At 41.5% G+C, this 26,621-nt stretch overlaps 1 protein-coding gene across 1 annotated transcript; it reads right to left on the bottom strand.

The window, feature by feature from the left end:
- Positions 1–349: 349 nt before the first annotated feature.
- On the bottom strand, positions 350–24,644 carry st14 (ST14 transmembrane serine protease matriptase). Its single transcript, XM_073486213.1, has 19 exons — positions 24,351–24,644; positions 16,311–16,458; positions 15,495–15,655; positions 14,251–14,321; positions 12,806–12,978; positions 12,053–12,088; positions 11,288–11,516; positions 9,861–10,000; positions 9,639–9,742; positions 9,071–9,180; positions 7,899–8,029; positions 7,304–7,408; positions 5,914–6,021; positions 5,457–5,570; positions 4,747–4,866; positions 4,101–4,281; positions 2,990–3,258; positions 2,273–2,409; positions 350–2,172 (listed from the first exon to the last, which is right to left on the bottom strand). The coding sequence occupies exons 1-19, from the start codon at positions 24,375–24,377 to the stop codon at positions 2,011–2,013; spliced, it is 2,526 nt and encodes an 841-aa protein (XP_073342314.1). The 5' UTR covers positions 24,378–24,644; the 3' UTR covers positions 350–2,010.
- Between the last annotated feature and the right edge of the window lie 1,977 nt (positions 24,645–26,621).

Genomic DNA, 26,621 nt, shown 5'->3' with positions numbered 1-26,621 from the left:
TCTATGTTGATTTTCCTATTCCCCCAGTGGTGCGCTGCTTTTAATGAAGACAGATGAGATGGTAGAACCCCCACTGTACGTGTATCCACCTCCCGAAGTCGACATGCCCATCTCGTAGGGTAATAGGATAGAGCTGTGACAAAGGTAGGTATTATTTGACAAAATGAGTTTGTCTTGTCACCTCTGTTCCCCAGGTAGTCATGCTGCTCACAACGGGGAGGAGAATACATGCTCATTACTATTCTACTGTGAGAAGGGACAAGGTCTCACAAGACACGCATTTATTACGCACGACATAACACAAAACGAGACCTCATCAAAGACGAATAATGCAGGTGATGCAATTAGGTACTGAGGAATCAGATGTTTATTGTCATGACTCGTATAAAAACATATACAAACACAAACAAGGAAAGGTGATGAGGTTGTGTATGAAAATATCTACCATTTAAAAGTTGTTGCCTCCACTTGCATAGTTATTTAACCTCTAAGACATTAATAACAACGGGTCAGCTGAGCATATCCTCAAAGTTTTCTTCTTAATTTTTTCCCCTTCAATAAATAATACTTATGCAAATCTTTGGTTTGCTTATCCAGGATACATTATCTCCAGGATGAGTCAGAGAAAAAAGGGAAATAGAGTTAAAGAAACCATCCAGTCGAATTTTAGATGTGGTCGCAACCAAAGAGAGGAAACTCTTATGGGGATCAGAACTCATTGCATCGCTCTGGCAACTTGTGAAAAACCCCCATTGGTTTACTTCGGCTCTCAGGTGAGTGTGACTGAGGACCCCTAACACCCGGAGCTTTACTTAGAAACCCGTGCAAAAGCCAGCTGGAAATAATCCTCATCCTCTGCTACGAATTTCACACTTTGGCAAATCATTCACAGAGCAGGCCAGACCAATAAGCATCTGTAAATATGTAAGAGAAATACTGATCTAGGAGCCCTGTTCAGATCAACAACAACTTAAAACAACTTGAGCACCACTCCAGTCTCACATCAACATTCCTCAGGGATCATGATGGTGTTTTTTTTTTTTTTTTTTTGCTCGTTTCAGCCCACCAACTACAAATCTGGTATACTTAACATTACTGCTGGCCATTTTCCAAAGCAAACCGTGGGCTTTTAGAGACTGATTAATTCATTTTCTACCTTCCAGGCAGCTTCTGCTTTTCATTCATTTTAGTGGGATATGAAAATGCCCCTGCATAGATTTGAGCGGTCCTTTTTCTCTCTTGCTTTTGTGTTTAGTCTTCTAAACTTGTGTTATCCTCACATGGTAATGCGGATGTCTCTGCAAGTTGATGTTTACACTCAACTGATAAGAACTGAGACTAATGGCTGCCTGGCAGATAGGTAGATAAAATCCTTTAATCAATTTAAGAACCTTTTGCTGTGCTTCGGAAGCTGGTCAGCAGTAATCTATGAGTGTTTTGTAGCAAATGTACTAAAAATAGTGTTATGTTAATAAAACCTCAAATTTATAGCTATCTACAGCATGAGCCCGCTGGCAAAGTGCAACATTCACTGCAGCCCAAGAGGATGAAGGCATCTCACTTATTTAGACTTAAAAACACATCTACTTTTCCAATTGTATACAAAAAACACACTTGTAAAACTGTAAAATGTTGGGAAAACAATCCCCAGTAATATGCACTAATCACAGAATATGCATATTTCATTTTGCGTACTCAAGGGAAACATGACATAATTGATCTGGGCAACACACACTGAGCTGATTTATACCTTAAAAAGTAGAAAAATATGAGTTTGTGTGTGTGTGAGCAAGTAAGGAGTGGCAAAGGGGGGGTTGGCAACCAAATAAAGTGCTCTAAGTCATTCATGTGAGTAGCCAGGTCCATGCAGCAGTCTCCTCAGTCTGCTGCTAAATAACTAAATCTTTGAGAGACTTGTCCCGAATCGGACTCAAATGTTCCGTCTCCATTATTTTTAGCACGTTGACGTTGTTCCCGAGTCTTCATCCCTCCCCGTTCCTCAAAGCATCATCAAACCCCGGTCTCCTTCCTGATCCACTCCCTCAGCTTGGTGACCCTGGTGTAGACACCGGGCTTGTTCCGACGAGCACAGCCCTCACCCCAGCTCACGATGCCGGCCTGGAACCACTTCCCACTCTCCTCGAAACACACCAGGGGACCTCCGGAGTCTCCCTGGTGAAGACAGGAGAAAGGTTATTAGATTGGGCTCAGATGTGAGACACGCGATGATTATATCAGACCTTTGGCTGCAGAACATGTTGCACGGTCTCACCTGGCATGCGTCAACTCCTCCGGCCAGGAATCCACTGCAGAGCATCCTGGAGGTGACTTGGCCCTCCGTGACCGTGTTGCACACCGTGTCGTTGATGATTTTCACCGATGCCTTTTGCAGCACCTGCGCCTTTTGACCTGCAAGAGCAAGACAAAGGGGTCAGCGCTCCGTCACGTGACCTCTGTGTTCGTCACTAACATCAAAGGTGTTAATGGGCTGGATTAGTGTTAGCTAATGAAGGTTTAAGAGGCTTCCCAGGAGAGCCGACGTCTGTCTTGATATATGGATATGGAAGAAGGCTTAATGGAATAGAGCAGATTAGAAAAAGATGAGAGAAAAGGGAGGGAGGGTTGAGCGGAAGAGAAGTATGTCATGATGGGAGAGATAAAGAAATGGGTGGGACATTAAAGGAAAGGAAAAAGACAGGATGGAATGAGAGAGATGAAGGGAAGAAGAAGGAAGCAGGCAGGGAAAGAAGATGAAGGACGGAGATGAATCGCTAATTGTGAGAAGGATGGGGGAGGAGTGGGATGTCTTAATTTTGATGTGAGCTGGATATGCAAAAAGGAAAAACACAATCGCAGAGTGGGTCAGCGTTAATTGAGGAATAACGGCAAAATTATTCAAAGCGAGTATAATAATCAGCTACAGTGAGAAACAAACAACGACAAAAAAAGGCTACAGCTCTACACAAAATCACCAATTCCTGCATAATACCTCCTTCTCGGAGCGCGCCCCAGCCTGTGACCCAGCAGGACATGCCCGCAGGGAAGATGTGGGAGTGAGAGGGTAGGCAGATGGGTTGGATGGTGTTGGCGAACTCCAGCGGCTCGCTGAGCTCAAGCAGCGCAATGTCATAGTCAAAGGTCATCTGATTGTAATCCGGGTGGGAGATGATCCTCTTCAATGGGCGCCGCTGTACGCCATCCTGCTTGTACTGGTCCTGCATGCCGCTGTAGGTCTGCCAGTTGGATGCAATGTGGTTCCTGTGGTAGCATGTACAGGATCATGGAGCAAAGGTTATGTTTCTGTACACGCAAGAACAGATCAGGACACAAGTGTGCAAGCTAATACAACCAACACTATAGCCCCGCAGCATATACTATATTTATTGTTACTACATCTACTAAGTACACTTCTCCAACCTTCTTGACAAAAACAGACTGCTGTAAGCTACAGAGGTTGTATTTGCCACAACATGACTGTACTGGACTGCATTCAATGTTCATGATATTGTTGCCACCCCTCTACAAAAACATGCAAAATTACATACTATTATCATCATACCACTCATGGTGATGTATGGCTGTATAGAAAACATGTGTAGTGGCTTTATTAAGTATTCTGGAGAGTGCTTACAAATTAAATAACGGCACTGTGTACAGCAAATATCAACACCAACTGTGAGTCTGTGAAAATGAACATATTCCCTGCTCAATAACAATAGAGGGTGGCTCAGGTCTAACAGCATGGTTAGTGCTCCACCTACAGGGCACTCCGATGAATACAGCTCCATTCTTTTCATGGATGAGATGTAAATTTTAGCCCCCCCAAGGTTTTTCTGAATTAACTGCATCATCAGGGGCTAATTTTCAGACTTTTGCAATTTGTATATAAATGGCCCTCTGTTGTGCACAGTTCTACTTCTTTTCCAGCAGAATGCGTATTATGAATATTGCATAATGAGATCCAGTAAAATGTTAAATAATGTGAGGAATAATAAAAAATTAAGGGACACAATAACACTAAAATATATGAGAGTGGATGTGTTTCATGTCCTGCTCTGTACATGTGTGTGAGTGCTGTGGATGTTTGAGCTGTGACTCACGCTGGGTTGCTTGTGACAAAGCAGTGGGAAGCCGAAAGGAGCCACTTATTAGATATGATCGAGGCACCGCAAACGTGCCCGTAGGTCAGGAAGTGAAGGCTGACCTGCCAGGGCCACTCCCCCAGCTCAGCGTTCTGCCCTCCCACGATGCGGTTCAGCTTATAGGGCCTGGTCCCACAATCTGGCATTTAACAGAGTATATAATGTAAGGGGAGGGGCATCAGATGGTTGAATGCAAAATACTAAGTGAGACTGAATCGGAAAAGTAGATTAAGTTGACTTGAAGCCATCATGACACCGGCCTTGGCTGCGAATGCAACTACGAGTCTTTGGAATCCTAATAAGGCACAGTGGCATATTAGCTGATGAAAAAGAGAAAGAAAGACAAAAACACAGACACGCCCTAAGGCTTAAATGGAGGAAAAAACTAAAACTTCAGAGATGACAAGAGATGCTTTCAAAGAAGAATGAAATAAATAAAGCAGTCAAGGCCTGAGGCTCTTTTCTAACAGACAGCCCAGCTCGCGGCTCAACGAGCTCTTCTATAATCTATTTGAATGACACTGAAGAGATTAAATCCACTTTCAGCTGTTTCAAAACATTTAAAAAGCCGAGTCTTGTAAGGGGGAAGGAAAACATTTCTTACCACAGCCGGCCTCGTCCGAGTTATCAGTGCAGTCGTGAACTCGGTCACATTCGGCGTTCACCTTGTTGACGCAGTCGCCGTTCTTGCACTTGAAGCTGAAGTCGGAGCAGATTCCCGGAGCTACAGTGGGGGTGGAGACGGGTCCCAAAATCAAAACACATAGCGTATTTCAATCACAGCATTTCCAAGTTTAACCAGTAAAATACTGTGCAATCAGCGAGGCTTCAAAGTGAGACTTGAATGCACAATACGTAGTGATTGAGGAGCAGATTGCATTGATTGGGGGTATTGATTGGGGTTGAGGTCTAATATCGCTCTTTAACCACACAAGTGAAAATCAAAAGGAAATGCAAGAGTCCACAGCCCTCTGTGTGTGTGTGTGTGTGTGTGTGTGTGTGTGTGTGTGTGTGTGTGTGTGTGTGTGTGTGTGTGTGTGTGTGTGTGACCAAGTGATTGAGTGAAAGGGAAATTGATAAAGAGTGAAGTAGAGAGGAAATGAGAGAAAGAGCTAAAATAATGTGGACAGTGAAAAATACCTTGCATTAAGAACGCAGCATCTACATAAAACCTAAAACACTCCTCAGCTGTGGATGAAGCTTAATTGCTTAATGGTTTGTGTAACATGCTTCTAAATCACTCTGGTGAGGGTTTTTTTTTTTTTTTTTCAAATGCGCGTCTGGCTGGGAAGAGAATAAAGTGCTGCCACTTACAGGTTTTACAAGAGGCCTCGTCGCTTCCATCTTCGCAGTCCTTCTTCCTGTCACACACAACATCCTGAGGCAAACAAGCCCCGTCACCGCAGCGCCACTCATTCTCCTCGCAACCTGGAGGCGGTGAAACACGGCGATGATGGGGAAATTATAACAAAATAATGATGAAAACTTGAATAAGGAGATGACAGGAAAAGTTTCGGAAGGACATTAGCGATGGAGCCAGAGTGGACATTAGCATCTGTCTCCATTTTTCTTGCGTGTATTACACATGATTAAGTGTCTGCTGAGCAAATTGGGCTAGGCTTCAAACAAACTCCATTACTGATGAAATAATGACCAAGCAGTCGGTGACCAGAGCATTAGCAGTGATGTGTCTTTAATGTTAGCACAATTAGCATAGCATTAGATAGGGTTTGTGTCCCCTAAAGAGCGCTTGAAGACGGGAAAAACTTACTGCACGTTTTCTCATCGCTCCCGTCTCCGCAGTCGTTGACGCGATCGCACACCCAGAGTTTCGGCTTGCACAAACCATTCCCACATGCAAACTGGTCCTTCTCACACTCTGGGGTAACACAAATGGCATGTATTAAACAATGCAACAGAGGAAGGTGTTCATATGATATTCAGTGATATGGAAAGTAATTAAAAACACAAATATCTCTAGTAGGTCAAACGTTAGACATTTTGGGAAATTTGCTTTTTTGCTTTTTTGCCAAGGGTTAGATGAGAAGATAGATGCCACTCTCATGTTTGTAGGATATGTTTGTAGCTACAGCAAACAGCCAGCTAGCTTAGCTTAGCACAAAGACTGGAAACAGCTGGCGTTGCTCTGTCTGAGGCAGGGTTCGAATTACGAGGGGGACTGGGGAGGTTGACACATTTTTATATGTAACATATAACACCTTTTCACTTTCTGGCTTAAATAAATGTTCATTTTATGGAATTAATTTATACATTGCCTATTATATTGTGTAACACTATCAAATAGTAATGTTAGCTAGGAAGTGGTTGAATGCTAACGTTAGCTGTCGTCTAACGGTAGCTAATGGGTTGAATCATGGCCTGTTGTCCCGACAGATTTTCACTATCCATCATCCTTTTAGTTGCTGGTCAATCGGGAAACGGTAAAATGATAACAATTTGTCAGATTCCCCGTATATGTTTATAGGAGTTTAAGCTTCCCACCCTGAGTGTGATGTCAGAGGAAAATGGCCGCTGTGTGAATATGGTCTATCAGGTTGTGAATGTTTTCTGCTCTCTCTCTACTTTTGTTTTAACTAAATTTTCATTGTAGAATTTGTGCTCTGATCTGAAGGTAACAAAATCTGTCTTCCAACAACTCTCGAACACATTATATCTATTTCACTCAATTCTTACAAGAAAGAGTAAAAATGTCAAGTTGTGGTTTTACGGGGGGCGGTGTGCAAGACTATTTCTTGGCCGCGGGCCGTCAGTAACTTTCTGGAGCGTGGCAACCTTATAATGAAGATAAGACTCCAGGAAATGACTGCTCCCAGCCAGGAAATAGTCACGTACATCATCCCCCCATAAAACCACAACTCTTCTTTTTTACTCTTCATAGTTTGTTACCTTCGAGCCAGGATAGCCTGGATCCCCCTGTTTCCAGTCTTAATGCTAAGCTAACTGGCTTCTGGCTGTAGCCTTATATTTAACGGGCAGTTATGAGAGTGGTATCGATCTTCACATCCACCTCTTGGCAAGAAGGCAGGTAAGAGTGTTTGCCAAAATGTCAAACTAGAGGAGCAGAGTGGAGGATATAGGAGGTGGGATAAGAAGCGAGGAGGGGAGGAAAGACAGTGTAGTTGGGTCCAGGGGGAACTTACGGCACTTCATCTCGTCGCTCATGTCCCCGCAGTCGTTCCAGCCATCACACTTCAGGTCTTTGTTGATGCAGATGCCACTGGAACAGGCAAACTTGTCAGGGCAAGCTGCTCACAAACCGGAGGAAAGAGGGAGGGAGCAGAGAAAAAAAAGGAGATATAGACGACGATGACAAATTGAGCAAGAGGGAGTGACAGTGTATGTTCGCTACATCCATCATGTTGCCAATGCTTGTCCCTGCTGATCAGAGCAATTATAAATCCATTTCGGTCAAACTGGGAGACAACATAAAGAGTGGAGAGTATTGAAAGTGGAGTGCTCCTGACTGACAGTGGCAAATAAAATGGACCCAATAAACAAGCTCTCTGGTGATTAGTCTAGCTCTTGAGTTTCACTGCCACAGTTTCTAAGCCTCTATCACTAAACAGCTCTATTTGACTGTCAGTCAGCCACCGTCTCGAAGTCTCTCGGTCTGCAGTTACTCCCAGTGTCTTGCTCTGTAATGGCAGGCTATGAGTGTCACTGTCACGTCGCAACATTTCACCCATCTCGCCAAATGTTGTGCAAATGTGATAGCGAGAGTGACTTTAAACTCACGGTTTGAAGGATCGTAGGCGCTGTACTCTGCACTGAAGCCTTTGTCCGTGTAGGACTCATCGGAGTGGAAGATCACATCCATGGTATTGGTGCTGCTGGTCAGAGCCAAGGAGGACATTTCTCCACAATATCTGGCACACAAGGAAAATTCAGAATGATTACAACTTCTGACAAGTCTGAAAGGTCCAGTGTGAAGGATTTAGTGGCAAATTGCGTGAGGTTGCAGATTGCAAGCAACCAAACACCCTTCATCTGACTCTGCTCTACGGTGGCCACTAAAAATGCAAAAAACGTGAAAGGCCCTCTCTAGAGCCGGTGTTTAATTTGTCCGTTATGGGCTACTGTAGAAATATGGCATTGCAACATGGCGACCAAGCCCCCAGGAAGAGCTCCAGGCTTTGAAGCCAACTTTTGTAGTGGCCAAATCATGTAATTACATTGTCGAGTGATGCGCTGGGGCCCAAAAAGACTTTTCCCATAAGCTTATATTGTGAAAGAAGCGGCTGTATATATTTTTTTAGCGTCACAAACTCTGCAAAATGACTTGTTTCTCTGTCATAATTTGAGCCATTCGGTCCAATAAAATTTGGAAAGTCTAGAAGAGTCGTAAGATTAAATCATTCTATCTCTATTCAAGTTAGCTGGGCGCTAAACCGGAAGTTAGTTGGCTCGGTCAGAGGAAGTCCTTAGTGTGCACGCTCTTTGGGTCCCACAACACAGAAGACCCGGGTAGTTTTATACACGGGAAGTCGAGCTTTTCTGGCTTCATGCACCACTGAGCAGCCTTCATAGGAATGAACAAGTCACCATCTCCAGATTTTAATTGTTGGATCCATATGGGCTAAAAAAGGCTCATTCTAAGGTAACAAAAACACAAACGATTCTAAGTTACAGGTGATTATACACTAATGAAAGCATGATTAAATGCTTCTAAATCACTTCAAATACACACTGGACCTTTAAATGAGTTATCTATGAAGTAAAATCATCTAAAAGGAAAAAAAAATTGAAAGGTTCTGAAATTGAGAGAACCTTAATTGTGTGTAATTGCACAGGAAAACTGCAAAAAATTGCAGGTACAGTGGGTCAAAGTTTAACCAAGAAGTCAGTAAATGATTGATGTTTGGTGACGGGTGTCTAGGGTGCCATTTAAATTCAAGTTCAAGTCTCACTTGGTGCCCATAACCTCCACATAGTCTTTGTGACACACACGGACGTCCACCCCAGGCTCCTTCATGCGGAACATGTTGAACTTCAGCCGCACCTTCTTCCCAGCAGGGACCTGCAGCACAGAGGAAGAGGTGATTGGTTCATAACAACCTTGTTTACCATGCATGTCACTCCTCCACCTACACAAAAAGACATGCATCTGTATCCCATGTAAATGCAGGCAGACAAGCTGCAACACGCCTAAACAGGCCGTGGGTGCGCACATGCACGTGTATATACATACACACACACACACACACACACACACACACACACACACACAACAACATACACACCAGCAAACAAAACAACACACAAAACACTGCAGCTCAGCTAGAGCTGCGGCAGCAACAGCAGTCTGACAGATGAAGATAGAAGAGGTACTGAACAGCTTGGCTTCTATAGTGCTGCCTCAGCATTCCTCTCATGGCAGGCTGAGGATGGAGGAGGAGGAGGAGGAGGAGAGGAGGAGGTGTGTAGAGGGGTTTCAGGTAGAGGAGGGGGGGCAGTGAGGGAAGCAGTGTTGCAAACCTTGATGGTCCACTTGCAGTCGACGGCAGGAGGATAAAAGCTGGGGTGGAGAGGGGAGGTGAGGGCTCCGTTGCTTTGAGAGAGGACGCCACCACAGGCTTTAACTGAAAACATTTGTGCATTATCATTTGAGTACAATCAGAAATAAACAAATCTATGTGAGCTGTTGTAGATATAGTACAGAATGCAGAATGGATGATGTGCCGTGAATGTCTTAATTACCACTAGACTTGGGGACAGACTTATACTCCGCTTCAAATCCAGGCCTCTGGACATCAGTGTCGGTAATCAGGTTAACCAGCATGATGTTACCAGATGACACCACCATCAGAGGGTTGGAGGGTGGCCGCTGACCACACTTCCTGTGAGAGAGATGATCCACAAATCACGTACAATCATAGAATCAAAAAAAGGCGTCTGCAGCCATGAAGCATGAGATGACATCTCCTGCATTTATTGAGTGGAGTTTTGCTTTTTTCTATAGGATGTGCAACACTTTGGGAGCTCAAATAAAGCTGTAATTCTTTCTAGTCAAAAGCAGTAAAACATCAATTCAGCAAACAAGTTTAAAATGGTTCAAGAAAAAAATAATTTGAAAAGAAATCAATAGATAAGCAGAGAGAGATAGAGAAAGAGATAAATAAGGAGAGATGTGCCAGCGCGAGATAGAAATTGCCTAGGCGGACTTTCAAAGTCAAACATTAGGTACATTAGCAAAAAGTTTCAGCACCGCTGGCGGCAGAGGAATGGAGGTGTGAATGACGCTGCAAGAGCAGCAATACATCTACCTCCAGTAGAATAATGTCATTATAGAGTATTATATTATGGCTCTCATAAACCCCATGTCACCTTGGATAAAGCTGATCGCTCAATAGCTTTATAAAAATTTTATGCATCACTTGGTAACGCATATTTGTTTGGCAATGGTTTCTGAGTTTGAAATTGCCTGCAGCTACAACTGATGTTGCATTCAGGAGCCTGTAGTTTCAGAATCATAGCCCTCCCCCGTAGAAAAAGTGCAATTACACACAGTGGTGTAGCAGGATTCAGGTTGGCACCCATCATAGATTTGAAAGGAGAGGTCTTTTTGAGCCAACTCAATCTCACTGAGGTCTCAAAAGTTAACAATAAAATGGGACATGCAGCACTAAAGGCTTCAGGGCCAAAAAAAAGAGAAAAAGTTGTAATCACAAATCCAGTGAAAGGAATGGAGTGGAAAATGTTTTCCACCCACATCAAAAACAGCCTTTACTCCTAAATCCCTCTGCAACATTTCACTCAAATACAAAGTGATTCCTAGTGCTTGTCCTCTGGGAATCATGTACAGCTGTGTTTCCCCTCTCTCTGATCGTAAAAGCTAAACAAATGAGACAAATGTTGATAGAGAACAAACCCTGGGAGTCAAGGTTCAAGGCAAAATGAGAATGTGATTTGTGTCACAATTCCTACTGTAGGAGCAGAAATGAGTCAATTTACAGGTTTTCTTTGAAATAAAATACCTCCCTGGGGGAGGCATTAGTGTGGGGAATACTGAAAGTCAATAATATGACAGTAAAACCATCCAGAAAGATTCAAATATAAAAGAGCACTGATATGACCTTGTACAAGGTTTCCCAAACCCTCTAGACATTCACATCCCTTCGACTTACTCTGTGATGGCTTGAGAATCATCCGGACTCAGAGAGTCATAGATGGCGACAAAGTCATCCGAGCAGTCATCCTCGATGTGGAAGAAGGGGAACTTGACAGATATAACATTGTTCTCTGACGCTCGGATTTGCCACTGACACCGAGACCTGGGAGGGTAGCCTCTGGGGTAACCTGGTGATGAAAATGTCTTTTCCGTTCCTTCAGCCTCAAGACGGAAGAAACACTCCCCTGGGAATAGAAAGATTGGTTATATCCTAAGGTGAGTATGGGAAGGTAACTTGGAAACAGTATTTTAGCTTGTAAATTAAAATCAGATCATCATCATGTTCTGTATCTTCTGCTCATTTTCTAAAAACAAATATTGACAGTAATGACTCTATCTGCCATGGAATCATTTTTGAAATCATGCAAAGCAATGACTTTGCATTACAAATTACACGTGTATATTCCCCCATCCTTTATGATATAGCTGTATAAGCACAGATTAATGTAAGGATAGCACAGCTACTATGGTAATTTAATGTCATGCAATGTAGTCTAATCATCCCGAGGTTATAAATCACCAGAGAGTGTCAAAGAAAAGTGTCAGGCACAGTGAGTGACTCGCTCCGGCCTGATACAGGGTTCTCAATCTCTGACTAGAGCAGCACATGTACAGTACTGGCCAGGCCAGCCATTCGTTACAGACTGGCAGGAGGGGTGAGCATCTAGCCAGCTGGAAAATTACAACTGCGAGTGATTGAAATGGGACACGCTGTACTCACTGGCTGTGGGGTTCCTGGCCATACGAGGATCTGTGACTGGAGACAGAGAGGCGGGAGAGAGAGAGAGTGGCAGAGACACAAGAGGAAAAGGTAAGAATGGGCTAACGTTTGGAGCCTGACAGAATTTAATGCATGAGCCTAAAATATTTGGGTTGCACATTTTCTGTTCCATTTCCCTGCAGTTAAGGGAACTGGTGATGGTGTGTAGCTCTTTCTGCTCCATCTCACCTTGCCCTACAGCAGCAGCCCATACATCTCTGTCTAACTATCTGGGACAGCAACATCAAATCATACCCACAGAAATCATTTTAAAGTGGACCAAAAACCACTGAGTCACAGGGCCAGCGCTTGGCTGGTGGCCAGGATGTGGACAAATGCAACGTGAATGCTGAGAAGACAGAAGGAAGAAAAATGGCTGTCTCAAGCCAGGCCAGGGCCCAGCTAATATCATTAGAGGATCCAAACAGCATAAAATGTGCAATCTCAGATGCAGCACAAGCAGAGAGGTCTGGCTTATCTGTTATCATCTTATCAGCACAACTCAGAGCAAGCTGCTACTATACAAATAGAACACATACAAAATACCAACGCTGATAGGAGATGACAACAAGCTTTTTCAGATCTGTATTCATAGTGCTTTATCTTTGCTGATTGTTAAATGTCATAATCTGGAGCCAGCTGTAGTAAACCCCTATTTGTCCTTATCTCTCTGCCTCCTGGTGTCACCCCCAACCTGACCCTGGAGGTACCTACCCGAGGCAGTGATTTCACCGATTTGGATATCCTTGCGGCTCGCTGTGCTACGCATCGCCTTAATGCCATTCTCTAGTATCTCCAGCACCCGCTCCTCTGAGAACTCCGGCACGATCTCCAGGTCTTCCACTGGGACGTCAAACTGGGACCAGTAGTAGGCTATCACACCCTCACTGGTGCAAGCAGAAACGAGAGAGCAATGGGGGAGAGGGAGAAGATAAAGAGACCATTCTTTAGCAAACTACAATATTCAAGCAACATTTAAAAGGGTGACTTCACCATTTTTACACATTAAAGTGTGTTTACAGGTCTTGGGGTGCAGTGGGTAATGTAGGCACCAGGTTGTGAAAAGCAGTCCATTGGTCTAGCAATTCCACTCCTATCACACTGTTGGACTTTTCAAAGCTTGGCATTACCCACAATGCACCCTAGCCACTGAGTGGCATCATTGGAGGCATTTTATCAGATTACATGCAGCTTTCTCTAGAGCCACAGAAGGCTTTATACTACTCTTTCACAGATGCATTAGCACTCCCCAAGACCCCAAAACACACTTTAGTGTGTAAAATTGGTGGAGTTACCCTTTAAGTACAGCAACAGTATGTATTGTAATTAATTGTACAGTTAATGTTCCCTATCAGTCTTTTACTATTGTGTTTTTGGATTAATATTACAGCTGCATTAATGAGTATGTTTGATTTTTTACTGTTGGCTGGTTATTCTACAGCAATGCATCATACTCTAATGGATCATCAAGAGGACTTTGTCTCTCTAAACTCTATTTAGCTTTGTGACAATTCATTTTCTAGCTAATCCAAGTGTGTTTTTAAAAAGTTTATTTAGCTTAAGAAGTTGGAGAATTCTCATAAAAGGAACATTTCGTCCCTTAGTTCATCAGAAAAATTCAAATTTTAAATCACCAGATTTGGAGTTACATGGTTTTCACTGGACGGGATCTGAAAAGTAACTAGTAACTAAAGCTTTCCAACAAATGTAGTGGAGTAAAAAAGTACAATATTTGGCTCAGAGATGTAGTGGAGCAGAAGTATAAAGTAGAAGAAAATGTAGATACTCAAGGAAAATACAACACAAATTTGTATTTAAGTACAGTACTTGAGTAATTGTACTTAGTTACATCCCACCACTGTAAGTCACAAAAGCTAGATCTGACAGTAGCTCCATGTTCTGTCCGAGTTCGCCTCCACACAGGCAGTGAACTGTTGTGTTTTACTGCTGCTGTTCGTACAGAACTTCACACACAGAACTCAGAGTGGTCAGAAGTCAACAGACCACATCTAACTTTGATTTTGCTTGTTCTAAGAAATGCAACACAGTTGAAACTCTGAATCCACAGAGGTCAGTGCAACAAAACTTCCTTCATGCAATATTTAGTTTTCACAGTCTGTTCAGCAGCATAAAAAAATTAGAGGAGCTCTCAACAGTACCTGAACGCCGTGACCACTGACTTAGTGTAGTATTTTGCCAGGAAAGGATCTCTCTTTAGGTTTTCCCCCAGCTGTGAAGAGAAAATGTATCTTTTAAGTGAAAAGAACACGAACAAGATTTCTGCTTGTCTGCCTAGAGACATAGTACAAATTAGCATGTTAACACAAAGACGGTCTTCCATGAAAAGCACACTACAATGGGATTCTCAATTAACCGTCTTGCCTTCAGCTGCAGGGAGCTGCGAATTACGTCAGACGAGGCTGCCGTCATGCTTGACGTCATACGTGCAGGTAACCGCCATATTTTATGCATGTACAGTGTTATCTAACTTAACAGCGACAGTTGTTGTGTAAAGGTTAACACCAAAAATGGAAAAAGAAGGAGCTGCAGAGGATGTATGGGTAAGCAGGAGATTATAGCAGAAAATGACATGGTGGGAGAGGGAAATGACTGTTCACAGGAGAAAGTGGTCTGTTATCCTAAAATAAAATATAAAGAGCGGTTTACAAATGGCTGAGTCAGCAACAGCAGATATGAACCCATTGGCATTTCACTTAGCCCATCTAGCAGACATGGAGGAGGATAAAATAAACGTTTAGACTCCACAGACAGGTGGTGCTAGACTGGCAACCGCTTAGACAAGATGCCTCCATCTCCAGCCTCGTTGACTACACTCCACCCGTCATGTAAACACTAACCTAGATCAGACCCTATTCCTCAAAAGTGGCCCTTTTTGTCGTATGCAAGTGCAAACCGAGTACATCATACATCTCACCCCACCAATCATCCAGTCATCTAATATTCCAGTCGACCACTTCCACCCTCATCCCCACCTAACACCCTCACTCCTGTAGCTTTTCACTGAGAAAGTGTGCTCTTGATGGGGTTTGAGCAGGGCTTTTTTGTGCCATCAACACGCTGTTAAGTGGTGCTACTAACATATCTCCACTGTATCCAATCATAGGAGATGCTGTTGAGGGAATTACTAAGGGAATTGTACAGCGTTTTATTCCGCCCACGCTAATGTGCCTTCAGCAGTTACTGTGCATTGGGAGGGGCTTTTTTTTTTTTTTTTTTAAAAAGAAGCATTTCAACGATGCCAAACAACATCCATAACTAATCCTTAGTGAAAGAAGGGACTCGAGTGTAATACTCTGCTCAAAAAAGCTCACACTACACAATGTAGATGATAGAAAAGAAGCAAAAAAAAAGGAAAATCATCTTCTTTGGGTGTCAAACTCACAGTTGCCTCCAGTCTGGTTGCCATAGCCTTGAATTGAGGGCTCTCCGTGTTCTCCAGCTTCTGGTCATACGGCTCGCCAACCAACTTCATATGCCCACTAAAGACAAGCGCTGATGGCCTTTCCTGCTTACTAAGGGTGCTTTTAGAATCAGCATCTTTAACTAGGAGCAGAGAGGCAGATGAGAGTTTAGTGTTTGATCAACAAAATGATATAAGATAGCGGCCTTTGATGAAAGAGGAGACTCAGGGTTTTAAACAGGCCTTGAAGCACTATTTTAAAGTTATACGGTGTGATCTCTTCCCGAGAAGACAGTTTGGCTCTCAGAGCAATTAAAACAGCCAGTTGAATCAAGAGGCTGTTTATCAAGACTTCAGAGGGCCTTTTTATCAGACGCATGTGTAAATGACAAGGAAGCTGTGCCATGGACTCTGTGACATTTTTCTCCTTTGCATTATTAAAAGGAGAAAGTCAGAGCTGTCAAATAGGCTAACACTAATGGGAAATTACAAAGTCCAAACAAGCCACTCTTACACACTTATATCAAAGAGTTGTGCCTCAACAGCAAGTGGAAATGATCCACTTTAGAGTTTCTGATATTCTGCATGTTTTGGCAGTAACTGATGTCGGGAATGTAAATACCCACAATTTCTCATTTAATTATGTCAAGAAGAAGCTTGATTTATGTACAGAAATGTCCGGAGAGTGTCCAGCTTCTCCTGATGTTCTTCGACTTTAATTTATCCAAAAATCTAAAAGCAGGCTTCAAGTCTCTACTCTGCATGATATTGTAAAGGAAAGCTTTCAACTGGACTCACAGACAAACAGCCAAATGAGGAACGCTGCGACAGCTGCAAGGATGAGAAACGCCACAAGAACCCCGATCACGATGCCGATCGTCCGCTTTGATGACTTCTTCTCTTTGCTGGTTAGGAAGTCGATCCGCTCATGACGGCCGTTGCGGCCCTGATGCAGAAAAAGAGGGAAACATAGTCAGCAAGTTATAACATGTTTTAAATGGATAGAAATAGAATAGAAAGCTTGTATCCTCCATTGTACTGGATACAACAAAATGAGGAGCACTGAGGATAGGAAGACACAAATATAAATATAAAAATATATTAAAAGTCACAGGAACAAAAAGTGCCACAGTAATGGAACATCTATAGCTGAATAATAGTTATATAGGAAATCTAGAATAAAGCTAGTTATCTAGAATGAGAAAGTTAACATTTAGTTTGGTTTACTATGAACAATGGGGAGATGTATATTCCTGCAGTGTGTATTCATTAAGATGAACACCAATTAAAGAAGGAAATACTGTAACTTAAAATAGATTACCAAATTATTCTGCAAGAATTAGGTCATTAACAACAGTTTCTGACCCAACGAGTCACATTTTCTCCTCAGCCCATGCAGAATGAGGGGAATAATGAAGGGTTGTTAGAAGAGCTGCGACTAACGATTATTTTCATTAGTCTGCTTATTATTTTCACAATAAATCATTTAGTATATAAAATGTCATCACAATTCCCCACAGCCCAAGATGACATCTTGAAATTGATCTTTTGTCCAACACAAACCCAGAGACTCTGTATTTAGTATCATAAATGACACAGAAAAGAAGCAAACCTTTACATTTAAGAAGCTGGAACCAGACGATTTAACCGACTAATCATTGCAGCTTTATTAGTCAGTTGGGAACCTCACCTACAAAAGAAATGTGTCTATAGATAAACATAGATGAGATTTTCTATAGCTGCAATTTAAGAAAACAACACTGTAAACATCCTGATGACAGAAAAGAAATGATAAATGCGTTCGCTTAGAATCTAATCAAAGTATAGACTTTAATGAGCAAACATCTTCATGACATGACACGCCGCCATGAACAGGCTTCAGTGTAATCGAGGAAGTTTGTACTCGGGGCACAGATTCTGTTGTAAAATATACAACAATAATTTTACTTCTCAATATCTAAGCATTAAATAAGCTGCTGTCCCATGACACAAAAACGAGAAAGACAGAAAAAAGTGATGTGAAACGCCTCAAACTGCTGGCAAGTTCAAACAAGCGGCAACTCTATCTTTGCAAAACTGGCAAAACCGGTTCATTACATGTGTCAGGGCTCCCACACTCAAACCTCCATGTGCACATACATGTAATACGAAATTGCATAATAAGTGAGGGATAGAGATTATGGGCACAGAGCTTTAGGCTGTGTGTGTGTGTCTGTCGATACTGTATGTGTGTCTGTTGTTGAGCTCTCTCAAGTGGGCGGACTGAGACAAAAGGTTTCAGGCCGGTTAGTAATCAACACACAATGAATTCGGTGCCTGTAGCCCATGAGTGAAGAAGCCCGAGTGCCATTAGGGATGGAGAATCACTTTGGTATTAAATCAATTTGTCAGATGTGCTGCCCCTTAAGATGGGGGCTCAATTACATGAGTCTAGATGATAACTCATGGCAATTAAGGCCTATTCTTACCCGGCTCGGGCTTCCACACATGCTTTCTAATTGGAATCTCTAACAGCAATCATGGGCCAGAATGAGGGGAATCATTAGAGATGGGGTCAGCAAGTGCTCCAGGGTCTCCGTCACCCTGATCACAGCCTAATAAAACCATTACACGCTCTTCATCATATCCCATTCTTCACTCCGAGAAAGAAATACTATCCCATTTTTGAACTATGTGTAGCGTTTTTTTAAAATACCAGCTCAGTGTGCCGTGCCATTATTAAACGGGAAGTAGTGTGGTCGGTCTTTCAACGCTGAAAAATTGCCACAACATGATGATTCAAGAAAAAAGAAGTGCTAATGTTTGTCAAGAAAACAATTTGGGCTGCACATCAGGCTCAAACAGCCTGTGAACATAATGGGTGAGGGATGTATTCTGCAGTCTGTTGCTTGCAACACAGTATTTCTAAGTAATCTAACCAGTTTGACAAGTGGAAAACAAGTTAACACTACTGTGAGGTGTGGTTTAAGAAAAAAAAGAAGCAGGTTACCCTCCAGCAGTGCTGCTACTATGTAATTTTAACAATGGTCCATATTAACAATAATTCATTTACATCAATTCAGATCTGTCAGTTCACAAAGCAAAAAATGAATGTACTGTAATGTCCCATGCTTCACTAGCCCTTTAAGGCACTGACACTGTGTTTTGCTACATTTTTTATATGCATTTGATGACTGCATTTGCTAGAACATGCACAAATTCAGAGAGAGTCCCTTCATCCATTTTCAACATGTAAGAACTTCTTCTCAAGGTCTGATCGGTTCCATCCAACCAATCACTTGGGGTAAGAGCCACTTAAAGGATAACTTCACCCAAAAAAATAAATTTAGTCATTATCTACTCAACCACATGCCAATGGAAAGACTGGGGAAGTTTTGTAGTCCACTTTTCTGGAGCTTCACTGCAAAACAGCGTTGCAGCATTCTTTAAGCTACTGAAGTAGATGGGGACTTGTTTTAAAACATAAAAAAATAACTGAAAGAAACCATAAAATGTCCCCATACAGCTTGTCTAGGTCTCCAGAAGCCCCAAGATATAAAAACTGATTTCAAAAGATGTTATTTACACTGTAGCTGCTAAGCTAAAAGCATTAGCACGCACCCTGTCTCAAGCGGGTGCACAAGCTCAACAGAGTGTCCTGGGTGTAAATGATGTCTTTCAAAATCAGTTTGGGATCTTGGGGCTTCCAGAGACTTTTGGTTGGATGTTTACATGTTTTAAAAATCTCCCCATCTACTTCAGCTGTAAAGGAGAATGCTGCAACGCTGTTTTGTTTTGTCTTTCCATCAGCATGGGGGTGACTAGATAATGACTGAATTTTCATTTTTGGATAAACTTATCCTTGAGTGCTTATCCTTATTTGGCAAATATGTTATTTACGTTCAAACATTATTTGAGTTTATACGATGGTCAATGTATACTTTGTATAGCAGACTATGCTAAGGCTATGCTACTATGTTTCTATGTCTATTATTCTGCTTTTAAATGTTAGAATACAGTTATATTGTTCTAGTTTACCAAGGGTGATAATGGGCTCGAGCAGAAAGGTCGCTAATAAGTTGCTGAGAAATCAGCGGATGTGTGGATCGATACAGGTTTTTGATGGATATGATATGAACAGATACAGTGCCTTTAGTATGAATAGAGCATCAAGTGGGTAAAGGAAATAAATGCTCATTCAAGTTTCCATGCCTCCTTGAATCGTGAGTACATTGGGTTTTCACAAGAAGGTTGAATTTAATCCAGTGGAACACGAGTCAAAATGATATACTCACTATACAGACTAAGAGGCCGAAGAATTTTGAGCAGCAACACCGCCTTTGTTTCTCCAATCCCTGGGCTGCTATTCTTCCTCTGTCTAAACATATTTTGTACCAGTTCAAGAAAATATCGATATATGTCATGGACACTGCTAAAACATTCAACTGCAGCTCGAACAATTACAAATGTTCAAGGAGAATGAGTGCTGTACTATTTTTCATCCAGTTAGTTCTGCAGTGCATTGCTCGGGGCTGCACCTGCTCAAGTAGTTCGTCGACATACTTTGAACATTTTCCAGCAGCAGAGGAGTAAACACATGAGGCTGTCTGGGGTAAGAACTTTAAAGAGTGCCCCACCTATTTAACACTGCACCCCTACAACACCGTCAGACCAGAGAAATCATCTTGTCTATTTCAGATTTCTTCTTCCTTGTCAAAACCTGGCACCTACATTACCCAGAATGCAACTCAGTCAGTTGAAGATGTGGGCTCTTTATGCTAGGAGCAGCTAATGTAGCCTCGAGACGCTCGCCTCAAGCAGAGATGAAGACAGAGGTCTGGGACACTAACATCTTTCGAACCCTACTTTTCCAGTTTTGTTTGACTTCAAACTTGCAGTCAACTGACGCTGCCTCGAGCGACATCACTTGAGGCAATTTGTCAGATTTCGTGCACCTCCCTCTGGAGCAACAGAAGGCTTTATACAACTTTTTCGCAGATGCAGAAGTACTCCCCAAGTCCTGTAAACAGACTTTGATGTGGAAAATCTGTTGCGTTGCCCCCCTCCTGCACATTTCCAACACTGACCTGTGCAGCCAGCACAAACCACGGCAGTCAAATACGACAGCAATCAAAGCAATTTAGGCTTCAGTGCCCTCATATTTACTTTTAGTGAGCAAACACCTACACACATCTCTTACCTGACAGTAGCCCTGAGCAGACATTTAGCAGTTAGTCAGCAGCAGGCGGCTGTGTGTGTGGAAAAGTGACGCTACAGCCTTGTGGCATACCACCACCTCGCTGATAAATGGCAAACAAAAGCTGTGTGAAACTAAACACAACTGAACATAGTTAGATGTTATTAAAGATTGAACTTGTCCAGTTTTGTCAGCTGTTCATTTCAGTGTATCATTCAGTTAGGTCAATAATAAAGAGGTGCGACACTAACACCACATTCACTTCACTTCAGCTGCTCAGTTTCAACATGGCTGCTCTTAGAATGTGGCTCGAAATGCGGCAGAAAAGCAGCAACGGCCTTGCACAAAGAATCATTTACTTACTCGGCTGAGTCACCACAAAAACAGGGAACAAAGACTTTATTAATCATAGTATTCCCATCTCATCCAGTATCTATGACTGACCTCATTGTCTGTGAGTAATCAAATATTAACAAAAGGAAGAAACTGCTCATTTACCAACTGTGACACAATCTCTGCCAACATTGAGAATCTAAAGGACAGAGGTGTGGCATGACAAATTTGGTACTTAATCTCGATTTGTCTTAAAGTGTGCTGTATTTGGTAAGTGGTTTGAGAGCTATCAAGTTACATTTAAATGTTGTTTTTCTGTGTTTTTTTGCCCAGAGTATAACATAATAATATATCCGCCCACATCCTGTTCTATCCTGTTCTATCCTGGATCGTCAGTCGTTGAGTTTTTGAGTTAGGTCAGGTACTTTATCGCACGTCTACCACAGGAAAAAATGAGAAATCTGAAAGCAATTCAACTTTTGTAGCATATTAAATAGAAACAGAAAGTGCCTTAGTCCACTTATCATGCAGCTGCAAATTCAGATTTGTTTACCTTCACCTCTGAGCCTTTCTTAGAGATATGATATACAGTACATGATATATTTTAAACCTGAAACACTTAGAATGTGTATCTACAGAGTCAGTTTTGTTGAGATTTAGGCCTACTATTAGAGCTGCAACGACAGTCATTAGTGGATTAATTAATCCTGGTTCCAGCTTCTTAAATGTAAAGGATTTGCTGCTCATCTGTCATTCATGACAGCAAATGAAATCTTTGGGTTTTGGACTTTTGACTGGACAAAAGAAGCAATTTGAAGACGTCATTTCAGGCTCTGGGAAACTGTAATGAGCATTTTTCACAACTTTTTTTTGTTGACATTTTATAGACTAAACAATTCATTGAAAAAATAATCAGCAGATTAATCAATACTGAAAATAATAGATAGTTACAGCACTACACACTACATGCAAAGGCCTACTTCTACCAACACAAAGCTGGACAATAGATTCATGTGCCTGCATGCATGTATAATTTTGCCACCTACAACAACACTTTCACTGGATCTTAACTCGTGCCAGTATGCAGCGCTTCATTTCCTTGCCAAATCTCAACCTGCTGCTTGCTTTGTTGGTTCGTGTATTTGTAGTTGTCTTTTAGGAGGATGGGGGTCCAGTAAGAACAATGCCAGGCAATTCAATTGTGTCAAATACCTCAAGCTGTGGGCACCCCCTCACCTCTGACACTTTGATAACAGTCTGTGTCAGTGTCACATTATATTAAGAAAGAAAGACAGTTTATTTTGCTTGAATCCTGTTACTGTTTGCTCACATTCTTAGCACACGTACACACTCCGGTACAGTGCAGGGTGTATTTCCCCGGGGGGTTAGGACTGTTTTCATGAAGCTGTCAAATAAAGGTGGAAGAGAGCTGGTGGATTTCAGCAGCACTGACCGAAGCCTTGTAACCATTAATGAGTCTCTGTGCAGAGTGAAGTTCAACCTTTGGCCGTCTGACACTATTTTCTGCCCACATCCTCTGCTGGCGTTTCACTTGTCTCAAACAAGACTGAATTATGTAGTAACAAGAACTGTATGCTGGGTATTTACATAATGTATGCACGCTCCAGGAGAATTTGACCTATAGGTTAGGAAACATAAGCTTTCGAGAGCTTTTGCATCCTATTATCATCTAAAACACAAGTCTGCTTAAATATTAAACACCAAAAAGCATTGTTTTATTGTGCTTTTAAAGCAGTGAAGAGTCTGTCTTGGTTAATCTAAAATCAATGTAAATCACAATGTTGACTTGTTTATGGCCTTTAAAGAACAAAATACACCACAATACTTTATTCAGTCAATCATAATTCAGTGCATTTCACCAAAAAATATACCAGCAGTTGTTGTTGAGACACACAATAACTACAGCCAGAGGGATTTAAAGGGTAACTCCACCAATTTTACACATCAAAGTGTGTTAACAGGTCTTGAGGAGCACTAATGCATGCATAATTTAATAAATATCCTGCAGTGATGTCACGCTGTGGATTAATTGCATTGTGGGTAATGTAGGAGCCAAGTTTTGAAAAGCCTCCTATAACATTGTTGGACTCATTATGGACAGTTTAAAAACAAATGATCAAAAGATATCCCCTTTTTTATTCTGTGCATTCTTCTTTTTCAAAACCTGGCTCCTACATTACCCACAATGCAATGTAGCCGCTGGAGGCAATTTACCAGATTACATGTATCTTAATCTGGAGCCACAAAGGGCTTCATACCAGTTGGTTTTTTTTTTTACATATGCAGTAGTACTCTTCAAGTCCTGTAAACATACTTTAATGTATCAAATTGGTGGCGTTACCCTTTAAACGAGGCACCACGGCAGCAGCTACACAAGCAGATCCTCAGAAACTAATCAGTTTGAGCGTGACTCAGTCGACTGAAGGTACACAGTTCCTCGGTTCGAGAAACTTTTCAATTAATATGATCGGAATTAAGCAAAGTAAATGTCATTTTAATTTTAAATTCAAAAGCGAAATGTAAACAGAACCAGCAATGTAAATACCAACTATTATTAGTGACACAGTACGTCTGCCTGAGGTTTTCAAGTCTGTGCCTCCTTCTGCATGAGAGAACACAGATCATCTCAACAGTATCTAACCAGATCACAGGCTATGAGATGATGAGTAGTAGGCTGTAAAAATAGCTCACACATTTTTTTTCTCCGTATGTGAAGAAATCCAACTAATAACAATTATCTTTTAAAAAGGTATACATCAATGTGAAGCCAGCAAATAGCATCAAAGTCTGATGATGTCTTTGGACTGCCTTTGTGACTGAGTTTTCTGACGATTGAGGCATGTAAAAGAGACGAAGCATAACTTGGAAATACAGAGTGAAAAAAACATTTTGCAGCATGGAAAAATGATATCAGCCCCATTTAGGACAAACACTAATTTACTAAAATATCCATTTCCTTTCTGATGGCAGTAGGCGCAAATAAACCCTCTGTCAGCATGACAACTCATTTTAACACTAATCAAGTGGTCCTAGTTTGATATTTCATGATTTTATTGAGGGATGAAGACCCAGAAACACCCTGATGATCAGATACAGAAACCCTGTCAGAGGTCGAAGGTATGAAGGTTTGAAATGTGTGTTCGTGGAGGCCTGCTCGTGTAAACACACACAACTCCTAAAGAAAACAGGCTGTCAGCGGATCCAGGCCCGAGGCGAGCCGACTTTGAACGTGTAGTAAAAAACTGATGTCTTTATGAGGGAATAAACAACACACAATGTTAACAGAAGTGATATTTGACCAAACTTACGTCGTATTCATATCTGGCAGAATGCATCCTCCAAAACGCTCCAAAGGAAGTCCAAAGGACAACTCCTTGACTGTAACGCGTTACTTTTGTACTCCTCCTGTTGCAAAGTTAATTTAAAAAAATCCTGAATTTGTAAAACGTTCAGAGACGGTTTCTGAGAAGTATTTCGGCAGTCGTTAAAACTTCAATCCAAATGTCAGTTGCTCTTCCTTGACACGCAGAAACACACCCGAGACGACCTCTTCCTCACACACCTTTAGTTTAAGCCACGCCCCAAATACCTGCTGCAGCTGCAGTGAAGAGTTCAGTGTGCAAAGGCATGCTCCTCCTCTTCATCAGCTGTCTTTCAGTAAAGTGTCAGACCATGACCATTAATTACCCCCCCCCCCCCACACACACACACACACACACACACACACACAGGTAAGAGGATCAGGGTTTCATTCAGCCACCTGCCGCAGCTCAGTTTGCTGTAGGGGTGTATGAGGAAGTTGTATTTATTTTTATACCATGTGTTCCCCCTGCTGACGGTTTGTGGATGTTGCTGCCAAGAACACTGAAAAAAAAAAGAATACACTTCCTATTCATGTCATGTGTTGTATTTGAGAGGGTGGCATTTAGGCAGCGTTTAAGGGAAATGCTTGAGCTAAAACCTCATTTTATTTCGTGTAGAAAAATATATGTTTGAATTGTAAATACGTTCAAAATATAGATTACTTTATGAAAACAACACATTTTAACCACCTCAAGGATTTGACATCACAAAATAATGAAGTGAATTTCCTGATGCTTTATGATACATTTACAGATGCTTTACAGAATTAATTATATCTCATATTTGTATTGATTGATTGAGTTGTATTTACTTGTTTCTGAGTGCTCTTTTAAATGAGTCATCTTATGCTCATTGTCAGGTTCATGATTTTATTTTCATAACTTTATATTTAGTTACCACTAGAATAGGTTTACATGCTTTACTTATATATAAAAAAGTAAAAGTGTATTCCTCCTCTGTCTGAGACGCTTTGTCTTAGCTCCTGTCTCTTTAAGGCCCCCCCTCCTGAATACCCAGTCTGCTCTGATTGGTCAGCTCACACACACCTGAGCTAGCACTGCTAAAAACAACAGAGCAGCTGTGCTAAATTAAATCATATGTGCCAAACTAGCCGCTAGGCATAAATCATGCAAATGTTTGACATGGTCAGGTAGTGTGATGTCACAAAGTCACAGAATTAAAGGCGAGACTACTGGCAAGACGTTTCAGGAGCAGTGTTTTCTGTGGGAGAGAGGAGCTTCTGTAGGTGCGGAGTTTGACCTTTTTAATCTTTTACATGCATAAGAACATATATAGACCAGTGAAGCAGAGGAAAAACATGAAAAAGCATAATAGGTCTGCACAAAATGAGTCAGCACTTCTATATTTAATATGTCATATATCGTATGTTATCCTGTTATTTATTTTTGAAACAATGCTTGTAAGATTTTTTCCTCATGTTTCTATTTATTTTCCTGTCTTTCCTGTCTCAATTTTTATTTATTGATGTTTCTTGAACTTTTAGTCTTCCATCTTATTCAATTTGTTTACCTCGGTTTAATGTCTCTGTGGTGTTTGAAAAACGTTTTAAAAAAAAGGGAGAACAAGAGTTGCTATTTTTCAGTCACTATAAATGTATTTGTTTATCTGCTATCCCAGTGGTTTTCAACATTTTTTCGCATGGGAGAACCATCTTCCATCCTCTTGAAACTCCTCATCACAGATTTCTGATTTCAGTTCAACTAAAATCTTAATTTTCCTTCTCCGATTGTTTCATTTGACAGATTTTAAAATCCAGCGTTTCACAGGAAGGGAATAAAAATGGGGAGAAAAGTCAAAAATAAATAAATACACACTCACACATAAAACTAATAAAGTCTCATACGACAACCCTGAGACGACTTCTACCTTCTTGAATGTTCAGTTTTTGTTGAAACTCTTATAGAAAAGTGTTGATTGAACTTTCACATTTTTTCTCTCTTTTCTGCTCTCATGTGAGTTTAACATTTGTACTCGAGTACACAGAGTGCCCGTCCCCCCATCCCGAGTGCCCTGTACTGTATTTTTTTTTTTTTTTCAGTTATCAAGAAAATAAATAATGAAAATAAGATGAAAATAAGAAATGCAGACATGCATCCAGCCAATACCCCACCATCCCACTGGCCCTTTTGGCCCCCTCTAGCCAAGGCAAATTTATTTGTACAGCACCTTTTGTGTGCAAGGCAATTTAAAGTGTT

The sequence above is a fragment of the Pagrus major genome, chromosome 17 (assembly GCF_040436345.1).
Source record: "Pagrus major chromosome 17, Pma_NU_1.0".
Lineage (NCBI taxonomy): Eukaryota > Metazoa > Chordata > Actinopteri > Spariformes > Sparidae > Pagrus > Pagrus major.
This window is presented reverse-complemented; position numbering and strand designations above follow the sequence as displayed.